The 15,458-nt window shown below is 63.4% G+C and overlaps 1 protein-coding gene across 1 annotated transcript in view; it reads left to right on the top strand.

Annotated features, from left to right (window-relative positions):
- The window catches only part of LOC103346846 (cadherin-4), a 338,792-nt gene that overhangs the window by 290,910 nt on the left and 32,424 nt on the right, over positions 1-15,458 (top strand). The window contains exons 6-7 of the mRNA XM_070051648.2: positions 2,774-2,918; positions 15,068-15,240. Of these exons, the coding sequence (XP_069907749.1) occupies positions 2,774-2,918; positions 15,068-15,240 (318 nt within the window). The remainder of the gene's footprint in view (positions 1-2,773; positions 2,919-15,067; positions 15,241-15,458) is intronic.

Genomic DNA, 15,458 nt, shown 5'->3' with positions numbered 1-15,458 from the left:
GCCCACGGCCGGAGGGGCGGCAGCAGGGCGGCTGCCAGACAGGGTCCTGGATCCGAGGTGGGGGGCCCCGGCAGGAGCCCAGCCAGAATCGCCAGTGGGGCTCACGACGCAGTGGACCGGGGGCCGGGGAATCTGTGCCCTGACCCCCTCCTGGGGAGCTGCTCGGGCCTGGGCCCCCCGGGGAGAGCCCGGAGCCTGCTGCTGCTTCTGTCCCCACTGCAAAGTCCCAGGCTGCCAGCCGCCCCCACCCGCTGCAGCGCGAGGGACCGTGCGTCCTCCCCAGGTCCAGTTCGTGGCTGTGCACGGAGCGGAGGAAGGGGTGAGAAAGAGAAAGCTGCGGGGCGCGGGGCTCAGGGCTCTCGGGGGAGGCAGCCGGGTTCAGCCCTGGGCTCTGCCCCTCGGCGCACAGGGGGGTTTGCCAGGCTGGAGCCCGCTCGTGGGCAAGTCAAACCCAGCCGGCCCTGGCCAGGTGCGAGCCCTCAGGCCCGGCCCTCCCCTGTCTGGCCTCAGCCTCCTGCGGAGGGAAGAGGGCAGAAGGGAGGGGAGCCCGCTGGGCTGCTGCTGAGACCGGAGGTTCGCGGCGAGAGCCGTTGAGCAGCAGCACAGTTGGGCGCAGGCGCGGGGGGCTCCTGTGGGGTCGGAACGGCCGCGCCTCGGCTGCCATGCATGAGCAGAGACTGAACCCTGGTCACACTGTCACCACCGACTCTGACGTCACTCGGTGCAGAGCTCAGCCTGGCCCCCCCCCCGCCCCTTGTGCTGCTGTCAGCTGCTTTGGGGCTCACTGTCCGTCTCCTCTCTCAAGAGCAGGGCTCCAACGGGCAGGCACCCATCAGGCTGGTCCACACGGCCTCCGTCCCCGGGCCCAAGGCCAGAGCCAGGGAGCGCTCGCTCTCCTTACAGAAGGAAGGACTTGGCAAAGGTGCCCTCCGCACCAGCCCCTGCTGGCGGGATGCCTCCAGGAGCCCAGTCCCTGGGGACTGAGCCCCAGGGACAGGGAGATTCTGCCTGCCGTGTGGCTGCAGCCTGGCAGGACCGCACCGCATCAAAGGGTATGGAGCCAGAGCCAAAATGGACATTGTGGTCTCCTTGCAAAGTGACAAGGAGGCGCCTTCCTTGTGCACAAGACAGGAAGTGCAGTCACCGCCTCCCGCCCCAGAAGTTTTAACTACATTGGCTCCGTCTGTCGGAAACCTCCGAGCAAGGCTTCTCCCCGCCCCTCGCTGGCACGCGGTGAGAGAGCTGGGGGCTGGGCTGCGGAAGGGAACGCCCACGCTTCTGCAGGTGCCTGAGCGTCGTGCAGGGTGCGCGTCAGTGCCACGCTGTGGCCAGCACGCCGTGCTGCCAGCCACGGGGGAGGAGAGGAGTGACGTCCATGTGAGGCTTCGCCTGCACGGAAGCGAGAGGAGCTGGAGAGGCGTGGGAGTCCCTGCTGCTGGCGGCCGCACCGGCGTGTGTGGAACGGAACCACCTGCACACTCGTGGCTCTCGCTCCGTGTCCTAACCATGGGCCGGGCCCTCCTCCAGCACAGAACCGTGGCCTGAGGGCTTGGGACATGGCCTCAGGTGCACATTTTGGAGAAGTTTCACCAGATACAGGAGCAGCCGGCACTCACGGTGCACCTGCCAGGGAGAGGACCCGCCGGGGAGAGGACCCGCCAGGGGCCGCCCCAGCAGGGCGCGGGCCTTCCCCAGGATCTGGTGCTCGGGCGGCTGCGTCTGGGCCATCGTTGCCGAGCCAGCTCGGGTCCAGCCCGGAGCCTGGTGCCGGCAGGCCCTTGATGGGCTCTGGCTGAAGGAGTGACTGAAACAGTGAAGGAGCGGATCCAGAAGCTAAGGGATCAGCCGGGCAGCCCCCAGCCACCTCCCAGCCCCCAGTGTCAGGACTCTGTCCCCCCCAGCTCCCAGGACAGAGGGACTCCCAGCCCAGCCTCTGCCAGCTGCCCTCTGTGGCCGCTGTGTCCCAGCTGGGCCGAGCCCAAGAACAGCAGAAGCAGAGAAGCCTGGAACTCATCACGGTCAGACTCGGGCTGGACCCAGGGGGCACCCACTTAGCCTCGCCCCTGCTCAGGCCCAGGCCCCTCTGCACCCCCGCACCTCTCCTCCCTGGCCCCCCCCCCCCGCCTCAGCCTCTCCATCACAGGCGCTTAAGCCCCCCCTCCCATTGGGCACAAATGCTTTTCTGTGATGGCCGTAGGGGGACGTGAACTCCCATCTAAGGCATCTGACCAGCTGTCAGCCGTGCATGGACCAGTCTGACTGGCCCTGGGGGGCCGTGGCCGGGGGATTCTGAGGGTCACCCCCTCTCCTGCACCTGCAGAGGACAGACAGAGGCTCTGAGAAGTTGTGTGATGTCCAAAGCCAGCAGCACCTGCCCAGCTGCCTCCTGTCCCAGGGGCTGGGAGCTGCGTGTCCCACCCCCACCAGGCTGTGGGTCATCCAGGAGCTGTGTCCCCCCCAAGGTGGAGAGTCAGCAGAGAACTGTGTCCCCCACCCACCACAGGCTGTGGGGCAGCCGGGAACTGTGTCCTCCAAGGCTGCGGGTCAGCCAAGAGCAGTGTGTCCCATCCCTCCCCAGGCTGCGGGTCAGCAGGGAACTGTCCCCCACCAGGTGGAGGGTCAGCAGAGGGCTGTGTCCCCCCAGGCTGTGGTCAGCAGGGAGCTGTGGCCCCCGCAAGGTGGAGGGTCAGCCGGGAGCTGTGTCCCCCAGAGAACTGCCCTGACTCCGTGGTGCCCTGCGGGCGCTGGCTGATGGCTCTGTGCTGCCTTGCAGCTGCGAGCCCACGCCGTGGACATGAACGGCAACAAGGTGGAGAACCCCATTGACCTGTACATCTACGTCATCGACATGAACGACAACCGCCCCGAGTTCTTCAACCAGGTCTACAACGGCTCCGTGGACGAGGGCTCCAAGCCGGGTGAGCTGGGCGTGGGGCGGGCGGGGGCGGGGGCCTCATCCAGGACTCGCCACAGACACCCAGCGTCCACGGCTCTGCTCTCATGGACCTCAGTGTCCGGACTGGGCATAGACCAAGGGTGGGGGCACAGTGTACAAGGCGACCGTGGAAACCATGTCCAGGAGGAGACCAGGGCACCGAGAGCCATGGGGACAGCATGACCGGGGAAGGCCGCTCTGCAGAGGTGACGTGTCAGCCGGGGGCTGGAGTGCCAGGAGGTCAGGGTGCCCGAGCCTGGGAGAGGAGTGAGCGTGTGCCAAGGTCCTGGGGCAGGAGACAGAGCCTGAGAGGAAAGCCCTGTGGGCTACACCTTGGATTTGGCTCCAGGGCAGCGAGGGAGGGCCAGAGTCCCCCACAGCTCTGTCCCCAGTCTGGGCCCCTGTGAGCGTGTCCCGCCGCGTGTGTCCACGTCACACAGCCACCAAGAAGCAGGTGGCCCCGCCCCTTTGACAGTGTAGACACCAGGGCCCAGAGAGGTGGACTAAGCTGAGTGTTGGGTCAGGACCCGGGCGCCCGCAGCCCCAGCCGGCGCCAGACCCTGGTGTGGGCCCGGCCAGCAGCACCCCGGGGACTCGGCTGCACAGCCCCAGTCTCCCCTGCACCTTATGAAATCCTCGCTGGCGCTGCTGACCGCGGGGGCGTGTGAGGTCGGCGGCCGTGCCCTGGGCAGGGCAGCGCTCACTGGGTTGGGGCGAGGCATGGCCCCCACTCCACTCCACTCCACTCCACGCCTGTCACAGCCGCAGGTGGCAGAAACCGCCCTCGTGTTCCCTGGAGAGGGAAGGAGCTGTCGGCTCCCGGGGCTGCGAGGCCGAGACGGACGGCAGCCCCGGTGGGTGAGGCGAGGCCGCCTGGCCGAGACGGATCGTGGAGAATCTGGCTCCCGCTCTCCCAGCCTGGCTTCCTCCGGCCGCGTGGGCTCGCTCTCAGGCCCTTCTCTCTGCTGGACCCCGGGGCTGCTCGCCAGGAGTCCCACAGACGGCCGAGGGCTGCTCCCCCTGGGCCCGTCCCGACCCTGACCCCTGACCCCTGAACCCGACGCCTAATGCCTGCCTCCCGGGGCAGAAGGACAGCAGTGTTTTGCACCCGGTGGGTGAGTCCCCGGCATCCATACCGGCAGGCACCTCCGCGGAGCTGACTTTCTGGCCAAGCAGCCGTGCAGGCCCTGGCCGTGTCCTCCGGGTCTCCCTGGCTTCGGAGGCGACCTTGGGAGCGAGGACTGAAGGGGTGAGGCCGGGATCACTGGCAGACCTGAGGCCGATGCTGGCAGTGAGGAAGCGGAGACCCGCTGAGCTCCAGTTCACCAGAGTGGAACCAGATTCAGGGTTTCCCAGGGACAGGGCCACAGGAAACAGCACAGTGGGCCTGGACTGAGTGTGCCAGGCAGGCCGGAGCTGAGTGTGCCCAGTGGGCCTGGGGCCATGTGTGCCCAGTGGGCCAGGGCTGTGTGTGCCAGGCATGACCAGTGGGCCAGAGCTGAGTGTGCCTGCTGGGCCTGGGGCTGTGTGTGCCCAGTTGGCCCAGCGCCATGTATGCACAGTGGGCCTGGGGCTGTGTATACCCAGTGGGCCTGGGGCTGTGTATACCCAGTGGGCCTGGGGCTGTGTATACCCAGTGGCCCTGGGGCTGTGTATACCCAGTGGGCCTGGGGCTGTGTGTTCCCGGTGGGCCTGGGGCTGTGTGTACCCAGTGGGCCTGGGGCTGTGTGTTCCCGGTGGGCCTGGGGCTGTGTATACCCAGTGGGCCTGGGGCTGTGTGTTCCCGGTGGGCCTGGGGCTGTGTGTACCCAGTGGGCCTGGGGCTGTGTGTCCGGTAGGCCTGGGGCTATGTGTGCCCGGTGGGCCCGGGGCCCTGGGCAGACAGGACACAGCAGGCCTGGCATTGTGCCCTCACGCCATCCACCCAGGCTCACCACTCTTGTCTGAGGCCTGTAGCTCGTAACTGAAGAAACACCTCTTCTGAATCGTTTTGTTTTGAGGTAATTGCAGATTCACACGCAGTTATAAAACTCCGTAACTGGGACCCCAGTGGGTGACGTCTCGCAGAGCCATCACACAGACGCACTCACGTAGACATAAACTCACACAGACATACACACAGAATCACAGATTCATAGACACTCAACACACACTCACACTCAGAGATACACTCACACACTCACACACAGACATAATATACAGAGACACACTCACACTCAGGGTGCCACAACCAGGAAGCTGGCACTGGCACAGCCCACAGCCCTTGCTCAGACCTCACTGTGTCCCTCACACTCGTGTGTGTCTCTGTGTGTGTACGTGTGTGTGTGTCTGTGTGTGTGTGTATCCGTAGGAGTAAGAGCGTGTGCCCACATGTTCACACATGTGAGTCTGTGTATGTCTGTGTGTCTGTGTAAGTGTGTATCCATAGGAGTAAGAGCGTGTGCCCACGTGTTCACGCATGTGAGCCTGTGTGTGTACGTGTGTCTGTGTAAGTGTGTATCTGTAGGAGTAAGAGCGTGTGCCCACGTGTTCACGCATGTGAGTCTGTGTGTGTCTGTGTGTCTGTGTGTGTATCCGTAGGAGTAAGAGCGTGTGCCCACGTGTTCACACATGTGAGCCTGTGTGTGTCTGTGTGTCTGTGTGTGTATCTGTAGGAGTAAGAGCGTGTGCCCACGTGTTCACGCATGTGAGTCTGTGTGTCTGTGCATGTTTGGATGCATGTGTCTGTGTATCCATCAGTGTGTGTGTGTGTGTGTGAGCGTGAGTGTGAATCTTCATGAGTGTGTGTGTCAGGCGTTGGAGTTTCTCAGTGAGTGTGTCTGTGTGAGGGTGTATCTGGAGTATTGTGTGTGTCTGTGTGAGTGTAAACGTGTGTGTGAGAGTATCTAAGTGTGAATGTGTCTGAGTCTATTGAGTATATGTGTGTGTCTCTGAGTGTGTGTGAGTGTGAATGTGAGAGTATCCCCGAGTAAGCACTGAGTGTGTGTCTACCTGAGCATGAGTGTGTCTGAGTGTGTGTGTGCACTGAGTGTGTCCGTCTGTATTGAGTGTATGAGTATGAGTGTATCACAGTGTGAGTGTGTATTGTGCGTGTGGACCTGTGTTTCTGTGTATTATATCTGTCAGTGTGATTGTGTGTATCTCTGTGAGTGTGTATTGTGCTGTGAATCTGTGTGCTTCTGTGAGTGTGCATTATATCGGTGTGAATGTGAGTCTGTGAGTGTGAGTGTGTGTCTGTGTGTCTGTGTGCTGAGTATTGTGATTGTGAGTACGTGATTGCATCTGTGTGTATCTATGTGAGTACTGAGTGTGTGAATCTGTTTCTGTGTGTGCAGTCTGTGTGAGTATGAGTCCATGTGAGTGTGTCTCTGAGTGTGAGTGTGTATGAGGGTGTGTGTGTGAATCTGTGTATTGAGTATGCATGAGTGTGTGAGTGTATCCCTGAGTGTGTATTGTGTGTGTGTGTGAACCTGTGTTTCTGTGTGTATTGTCTCTGTGTGAGTCCATGTGGGTCTACCTCTGAGTGTGTGTATTGTATGTGAGTGTGATCTGTGTTTCTGCAGGTGTATTATGTCTCTGTGAGTGTGAGTGTGTGTATTGAGTGTGTCTGTGAATCTGTGTTTCTGTGTATTGAGTATTGTGAATGTGAGTCTGTGATTATGTCTGTGAGTGTGAGTCCAGGTGAGTGTGTCTCTGAGTGTGTGTGCTGTGTGAATTGTGTGTGTTGTCTGTGTGTCAGTGTGAGTGTGTGTATACTGTGAGTGTGAATCATGTGTTGTCTGTGTGAGTGTGTGTATACTGTGAGTGCGAATCATGTGTTGTCTGTGTGAGTCTGTGAGTGTGTGTGTGTACTGTGTGAATCATGTGTTGTCTGTGTGTCAGTGTGAGTGTGTGTATACTGTGTGAATTGTGTGTTGTCTGTGAGTGTGAGTCCGTGAGTGTGTGTCTGAGTGTGTGTACTGTGTGAATTATATGTGTTGTCTGTGTGTGTGTATACTGTGAGTGTGAATTGTGTGAGTGTGTCTGGATGTGTGTACTGTGTGAATCATATGTGTTGTTTGTGTGAGAGTGTGTGTATACTGTGAGTGTGAATTGTGTGCTGTCTGTGAGTGTGAGTCCGTGAGTGTGTCTGGGTGTGTGTACTGTGTGAATCATATGTGTAGTCTGTGTGTGAGTGTGTGTATGCTGAGTGTGAACTGTGTGCTGTCTGTGAGTGTGAGTCCGTGAGTGTGTCTGGGTGTGTGCTGTGTGAATTATATGTGTAGTCTGTGTGTGAGTGTGTGTATGCTGAGTGTGAACTGTGTGCTGTCTGTGAGTGTGAGTCCGTGAGTGTGTCTGAGTGTGTGCTGCCTCACACACTCCTCACGTCAGCAGCTGCAGCAGCACCGCCCATGCCTGGAGCACCCGAGGCCCCTCCCGCTGCCCTCATAGCCACAGCGCCCCCGCCCCTCCCCCAGCCCCTGGCACCCGCTCTCCTGTTCCCCAGCTCTCTGATTGGTCGTTTTTACGTCGACTGAATGGAGTCACAACACTGCTCCCGTGTGTGACTGGCTGTTTGCACCCAGCACGGCTCTGGCTGGGCGGATCCCGTGGGAGGGCTGGAAGCGCGAGTGGAATTCCACGGCACAAAGCACTGCCGAGCGGAGTCCGTGGTGATGATGTGGCAGGTTTTTGCTTTGTGCTTCGTAGAATGATGTGGCATGGACCCCACACGCCCTGCTGGGTGGACGTCCGTGGCGTGGACCTGACACATTTCGTTGGGTGGACGCCCATTCTGTGGACCTGACACATTTCGTTGGGTGGACGCCCATTCTGTGGACCTGACACATTTCGTTGGGTGGACGTCCATGCTGTGGACCTGACACGTCCTGCTGGTTGGCCGTCCACGGTGTCCATGTAGAACTCTCTGTGTACCACTTGCCCGTGGAAGGGCCTTCGGCTGCCCCGGGCTGGGGCCGTGGTGAATGGAGCTGCCAGGGCATCATTTGGGGACAGGTCCTGGCTCCCCTGGGAAAAGTGCCCCGAGGACACCACTGCCTGGCGCAGTGAGGCAGGCGGGCAGTTTGGCAAGGAGCCCTCGTGTCTGACAGGAGGGGCCGCGCCTCTCCCGCTGCCGCCTTCCCAGACAGGCGCCTGGTGCGCTTGTTCTTGGCTCGGGCCATGCAGCCGGCTGTGCGGTGCTGCCTCGCTGTGCTCCCTGCTGCAGCTGTGTGGTCGTGCCTGCTGTCCGCGTGGCCCCCGCCACTGTCCCCCGCCACTGTCCCCCACCACTGTCCCCGTCCACAGTTCCCCGCCACTGTCCCCTGCCACTGTCCCCGCCAGTGTCCCTGGCCACTGTCCCCGGCCACTGTCCCCGGCCACTGTCCCCGGCCACTGTCCCTGTCCACTGTCCCCGCCACTGTCCCCGGCCACTGTCCCCGCCACTGCCCCCAACACTGTCCCCGGCCACTGTCCCCGGCCCACTCAGCGAGCCGGTGGCTGCCGAGCCCTGCAGATTCCTTACGTGGCCCAGCACCACGCCCCGGCCACGGGGGGGCTTCCTCTCCCTCCCCCGCCTGCTCCCAGGCCCTTTTGTGAGGCAGAAACGTAATTTTGACAAAGTCCAAGGTTTGCCGCTGCTTCTGGGGCGGGCGCAGGACTGGTGTCTAAGCCCCCACCCAGCCTGAGCCCTCCGGAGCTGCCTTGGTTCTCCCAGCGATCCGGGGCTGGCGCCCCCAGGGGGCTGAGCTGTGCGTTCCGGGGTTGCCCTCTCACAGTCGGCTGTGCCCGTGATCCTCTGCGGCGGGTGTGCTTTCTGTCTCACAGCCGGCTGTGTCCAGCGGTGGGCCCGTGCGCTTTGCTGGACGCCCCCACAGCAGGTCTGAGCCGGGAGCCACGTCTGGGTTCATTTCTGTCACAGCCCCGCATGGAGGCTGTGCCTCTGCCTGGAATCTCTTCATGTCCTTGTCACACGTTGCCGGGCAGGGGCCCGTTCCTGGCTCTCAGCTCTGCCCTCGGTCCTCTGCCCGCGCCTCCCCGTCCTGGTGCTGGCTCCGCAGGGCAGAGTGGAGGAGACGGCCGGGCGCAGGCTGTGCTCTCGCAACCGGGCCCGTGCAGCCACAGGGTGCCCACGGCGGCCCCCCGTCTCTTACCTCGCAGCAAAGCGGGAGATAACGGCCCCGTCGTGGGGCAGGGAGGCTGGGGAGTCGCGCTCCGTGGTCGTTAGCAGCAGGTGCTGACCGATCAGCAGAGTTCTAAGTTCTACCACCACCCCCACCGCCCCCCAAACGGCCCCTCTCCGATCACGTGTGGGACGCGTCCAGACACCTGCTGTCCTCGGGGTTACGGCCCTGGCCGCCCTGGTGCCACAGCTGTCACTCAGAGGGGCGCTCTTCCGACTTAGCACAAATTCCCACTTGGCCGAACATCAAGGACAGCAGCTTCTGGCCTGGGGCGGGCCAGCGGCAGGGGCGTCCCCCTGAGGAGACGCTGGTGCCAGTGAGCTGCTGGGGATCCGCCCACTCTCCGGGGAGGTCTCCAGGGAGACCAGGAACAGGCCGGGGCTTCCCGGAGGCCTGACCCCACCCTGGAAGGACACTTGCAATGGCCAACCGGAGGCCAGGCTGGGAGGCCGTCCCGCCCCACACCAGCAGGTCCCAGGCCAGCTCCGGCGCGGGGGAGCCAGCACCTGCTCCCTGCACCCGAGGGCAGATTTCCCACGAAGGAGGCGGCCCCAGCAAACAACAGCGACGCGGCAAGTCGCCGAACGAGCGCCCCCGGCCTGGCGGAGCCCCTGCCGCGCCACACAAGCCAGGCTGCCCTCAAGGCCGCCACGCCCGTTCCACCCCCACCCCCACCCCCACACGGTTCCCTGAGCCGCGCTGTCACCGGGCCGGTCCCTGCTGTCACATCCTGGCATTTACGTCATCAGGAGGCCCGGGTGAGCCCCTGCGACGCTGGCTCTGAGAGACGGAGCCGGGGGTTCTGACCGTAGCAAGTGCGTTCGGCACCACCACCACCCCCAGGTGCCCGCAGGTCTCCCAAAGGCCGCAGCTGCCGCTGGAACGGGCTCCTTCAGGGAGCGCAAACAGCAAACTCAGGGGCACCGCGCTGCGCCCGACGGCAGCTCCGTGCCCGGCCATGCCCTCGGCCTGGAACGCCCCCCTCACCTCTACGCAGCTCCCACCCACCTCTGCACACACGTCAGCGCCCACTGCCCCGGGCCAGCCTCCTCACGCCGTCCTCCAGGCTACGAGCGCTCAGTCGGCCGTGGTCGCCACCCCTAGGCTGCCCGCACTTCCTCACCCCGTGCGCCTGGGCAGGGGTGGGCGTGGATGGCGGCTCGGGGGCATCTGGACCTGGCGGACGAGCCCAGGGCTGCATCCTAGAAGTCCGAGGGAGCTCGGGGAGGGGGCTATGTGGGGACCACCTGGGGTCTGCATGGACGCAGAGCGGGGAGGCAGGGCTGCCAGGCCTGTGGCTCAGCCCCGGCTTGGGGGCAGCAGGGAGCCAGCGGGCATTTGTCCTGCCAAGTCCGCGGAATCACTCACCTGGGACCTGCTTTCCTTCCTGTCACTCAAGGCCTCGGATGAGGAGCTCGCGGGCCCGGGAGCAGTCCGTCTCCACGTCTCCGTCCGGCGTTGCAGCCGCGTCGTCCCGGCCCAGGGTGGTGCAGACCGGGCTCTGTGCATTGCAGGAGCTGCCCGTGAGAAGATGCCCCGTATTGATTGTTTCTTAACTAAAAGTCTCTAATTGGAACTGTCCAGCCCGCCTAGCCCCTCAAACCCGCAGGGAGGCCTGTGTTACAAACCTCGAAATGAATGTCATTTTAGATAAATAGCAGCCAAGGCGGCCTTAACCAGGCAACGCAGACTTCCGCTTCCATAGCTCCCACCATCAGGGGGCTCCCTCGCTTCCTTCTTTCACTCCCGTGCGGGAGAGCCCCGGAGCCCCGAGATGGACGGCGGGGCCCTTGACGATCGTCTGAATATTAAGAACTTAAATCTTTATCCTCAGTGGTCTCAGCAGAAAGCCAGTTATGGGGCTGAATTAGTTTTCAAATTAAACTGCAATTTAAGACTTGTGAAATTAATCCTCGCAGGCGCCTGGCAGCCCTGGTACGTGAATTCCTAGGCAGCCGTGGGCGGGAGCACCTGCCCTGCCCCACGCCCTGCCCTGCCCCACACCTGTGAGCGCCATCTACCGGCCGACGCCAGCACCACCCGGGGAGAGGCAGCCTCCCCCACCTGGAGCCCGGCACAAAGGCACCCCCCCGCCGCCACCGCACCTGCTAGCAAACTGCACGCCCCCCAGCGGGAGAGGGGCCTGGGCCCGCTCCCTCCTTGCCTGAGCCTCCAGACGGGGACTCAGCTTAGCACCCCTTCAGCACAGACGCCACCAACGTGAGCACCCTCAGTGCCAACGTGGCGAGGAGCCGCCGGCCCAGCTCTCTGCCGAGGGCCCCTCCCACGGCTTTCCCAGCATGGTGGGAGGGGCAGCCCGGGGCTCACAGCCCAGTGCTGCCTCGGCTCCGGCCGGGTGGGGGGGGGAGGCGAGCGGGTCAGCAGGGGACACTGGCAGCCAGGCTCCTGCCGTCCCAGATGCTCAGGGCGGCCCTGTTCTCCACAGGAGGAGGAAGCGTGGCTGTTCCGGCCCACGAGGGACGGCAGAGGTGCCGTGCACGGAGCAGTCGCCAGCTCCCAGCAGACGCCACCGGGGACACTGTGCCTTCGGCACCTCTGGGCCCAGAGGGCTCCGGGGGGTCAGGACAGCCGGGGAAGGGCCAGGACTGGGGCCCAGGACACCACGCGCTCCCATGCAAGCTCCTAGCTGTCACCCCCGGCCCTACCACAGTCAGGTTGGCGTCAGCAGGGGCTCCCCGAGCATGGCCGCTGTGACTCTGTCCCTGCACGGCTCACGCCCCGCTGGACCTCGGACGTGACTGTGGACGGCTTTCCTGAACTCCACGCGTGCCCAGACGAGCTACGTGTGAAGGGGGCGGTGCTGCGGCTCCCGGTTCAGGAGGCCACAGTCCACAGTGGGGTCGTCCTGGGGTTCAGCAGCCAGGGCGGTCCCTGCTGGCAGCGTCCTGCGGTGGCACAAAGCGTCACGTGGCCAGAGGGAGCGTGTGTGCCTGTCAGGGTCCCTCCTGGCACAGCCGCCGTGGCCCTGCCGTGTGCCACCCAAGCGTGGCCACCGTGGCCCTGATGTGGGACACCCGAGCTCACCCATCCAATCCGACTCACGTGCGGCCAGGCTGCAGGTGCCGCTGTCCAGTTGCCACCGGTGACAATGTGACATGTGCAGAGAGCAAACCGGCGCGAGCCAGATGTGACCGCGGAGACGTGGCCTGGCAGGTCCTGGAGGCCGGCGGAGGAGGGGGCTTCAGAGAAGCGCCTGGGCTGCTAGCCGGGCACGCTGCACAGGGCTCACCACCGGGCACTCCTCGGTGGTGGCTCGGGGACACGTCGAATGGGCTCTGGCTCGTCCCCGAAGGAAGTGAAGCCAAAGCTCAGGACAGTGGACGCTCAGTGAGTAGCCAGGTGCTACTCATGTCAGGGGTCAGAGGTCAGAGGTGATCGATTGGCTTCCTGGACTTTCAGGAGTGGCAGGGCCTGGCCGCCTCCCAGTCTCACTCAGAACAGCAGCCTCAAGACGACGGCCGAGGTCCCGGCTGGTCACTGTGGGTCCTGGGCTGGTCACTGTGGGTCCCAGCTGGTCACTGTGGGTCCTGGACTGGTCACTGTGGGTCCCGGCTGGTCACTGTGGGCCCTGGGCTGGTCACTGTGGGTCCCGGCTGGTCACTGTGGTGACGGCTGGGGTCCCTGGCTGGGGGACCTTAGGTGATGCTGGGGTCCCAGGCTGGGAACCTGACTGAGTGGTTACTGGTGGAGTGGGTGTGGGTGGAGGGCTGGTCCCAGGAGCTCGGTGCGGACAGCGAATGCCTTTGGTGCTGGTGTGCAGAGGATTGGGCTTCCTGGGGGCCAGGCCGTTGGGGGTCAGGGCTCTGCTGGGCTTTGACCGTGCGTACACTCAATCTTTTGGTCCGAGATCAAATGAGATCAGGCACGTTCAGGGTGGCATGGCCGAAGTTCTTGGCGTCTGCTTCGGCCTGGCCAGGCCCCAGCCGCCGCAGGCCTGTGGGGAGTGAACCAGTGGAGGGGGGCTCTACCCCCGGATGAGCGGAGTTCAGGCCGTTTCCTGGAAGGCCCCATCCCGGTCTCGGGCAGGCGTTCGGGGCCGGCGTCCTCACGGTCTCTGCTGCTGCCGTGCGCTGTTGTCCAGTGAGCACTTGCTGGATACCGCAAATGTGCTTTCACTCTGCAACGAGAAAATTGTCCAAGGGATCTCGCTTGGTTTTCAAAAGCAAGTTCCTGAGCTTAGAAAAAAAGGGCAGCTTAGATTTCGTGCATTTATAACTAGCCAGAAACCAGTGAGCAGCTCTGGTCGGCCGTGTGGGATCGGAGCTGCCCCCGGGGACCACCGCTGTCCTTGCCCAGGGAAGGGTGAGCCCAGGTGGCCCGGGAGCCTTGTGGGCAGCAAGTAAAGCCTGCAGGACAGACACAGGCAGGCTGGACCTCCGGTGCCTGCGCAGTGTGCTGCTTCCAGAACGTTCTCTCGGAGCTTGCAAGTTTGAGGAAGGATTTGTGGCTCTTTCTTCCCGAGCGCCTGGCGCCCTGGGAGGCGGGACAGCGAGTGGTTCCCACAGCAGGGAACACGGAACCGAGCAAAGAGCACGGAACCAGGAAGAGGCGAGACTCCAGCAGTGGGCGCCGGCGCAGGGCTGGGAGCGTGAGGCTGTCGGGACGCAGGGCTGCACGTGGTGGGAAGGCGTGGGACAGGGAGCGACGCATGGCTGAGTGTTCAGTCGTTGGCCAGCACCTTCGGCTTGATCCAGGGGCTGCAGGCCCTCCTCTTGGGAGACGCGGCCCCCGAGTGCCCCTCGGTTCCGCTTCCTCCAGGATGGCCCTGTCCCAGCATCTGCTCCCTCGTGGCCATGGAATGTCCACAGCCCCCGACCTCACACGCTGGCCCAGCCAAACACAGCAGGGAGGACACAGCTGTGACTCCCACACACACCCCGCCCCATCACCGGCTCGAAACACATCAACCGTCCGTCGCTGCACAGGGCCAGGGCCGTCCTGGTCATGTCCTGCCCGGGGCAAGGAGGCCTGGGAGACTGAACTCTGAGCTCAGAGGCAGGGGACTGTGCGGCGTCCACTGCAGACCCTGACCCCCACCAAGTGGACGTAGGTGGGAACAGTACACCTGCACCCCGGGCCCAACCTCATCGGCCAGGAAACGCTCACGGCCGCATGTCCCATCATGCCCCTGGAGTCACTCCCTAACTCCGCGTTCCTGCACCTTGGCCCCCCAAGGGGTCACGGCTAGGGTTGCTCCCCACAGTGTCTTGCTCAATAATTTATTATGCACCTTCTGTATACCCAGTCTGAATGAGGTCTTGTTTTTCTTATGACGTACCTCTGAGACCCTCCCTTGTTTAAAAAATCTTTATTTTATTTATATACTTGAAGGAGTTACAGAGAGAGAGATGGAGAAATAGAGAGAGAGAGCTTCCATGCTCTGTTCACTCCCCAAGTGGCCGCAGTGGCAGGGACTGTGCCAGGCCAAAGCCAGGAGCAAGGGGCCTCTTCCAGGTCTCCCACATGGGTGTGGGGTCCAAGCACTTGGCCATCTTCCACTGCTTTCCCAGGAGCATTAGCAGGGAGCTGGATCAGAAGTGGAGCAGCCGGGACTGGAACCGGCACCCACGTGGGATGCCAGTGCTGCAGTCAGTGGCTTTGCCCGCTACGCCGCAGCACCGACCCTTTGCACTCTCCAGGCCAGCCCTCTGTGGGCTCAGAGAACAGTGCTGGGCCTTCAGCCCTGTGCACCTGGGGCCCGTGGCCTCAAAGGGGCGTTCGGGTCTGGGAGAAACCCTTCAGTGGGGGGGGCAGGGGCGGCAGGTGTGCCCTCTGGCATCATCTCTGAGGACTGGCAGGTGTCCCGTTCACGGGGTGGGAAGGAGGCCGGAGTTACCTCAGTCTCAGGGGAGAGCTCTGAGATCGACTGGTGATGCCTGCCGGGGGTGTGTGCATGGGGCGGCACCCGTGTGCTGGGTGACCTCCGTCTGAGCAGCTCTCTCGGTTCCAGGCACCTACGTGATGACGGTCACGGCCAACGACGCCGACGACAGCACCACGGCCAACGGGATGGTGCGGTACCGCATCGTGACACAGAGCCCTCAGAGCCCTTCCCAGAACATGTTCACCATCAACAGTGAGACGGGGGACATTGTGACGGTGGCGGCCGGCCTGGACCGTGAGGTGAGGCGGCGTGTGGGTCACGTGGGGACAGGCGTGCCTGCGGGTGCACAGTGGGAAGGCGCAGGGCGGCCAGGCCCTCAGGAGGAGAAAGACCGGACAGGGCCTCGGCAGCCCCTAGGCTGGCGCCTGTGAGCTCTCCTGGGGCAGCCAGGGGTAAGGGGCTCAGGAAAGCAGGGGTGAGTCCCCCAACCCCCACCAGGAGCCGAGCAAGCAGGTGT

This window comes from Oryctolagus cuniculus, chromosome 11 (genome assembly GCF_051225735.1).
Source record: "Oryctolagus cuniculus isolate XC-2025 breed Fujian yellow rabbit chromosome 11, ASM5122573v1, whole genome shotgun sequence".
NCBI classification, from domain to species: Eukaryota; Metazoa; Chordata; class Mammalia; order Lagomorpha; family Leporidae; genus Oryctolagus; species Oryctolagus cuniculus.
This window is presented reverse-complemented; position numbering and strand designations above follow the sequence as displayed.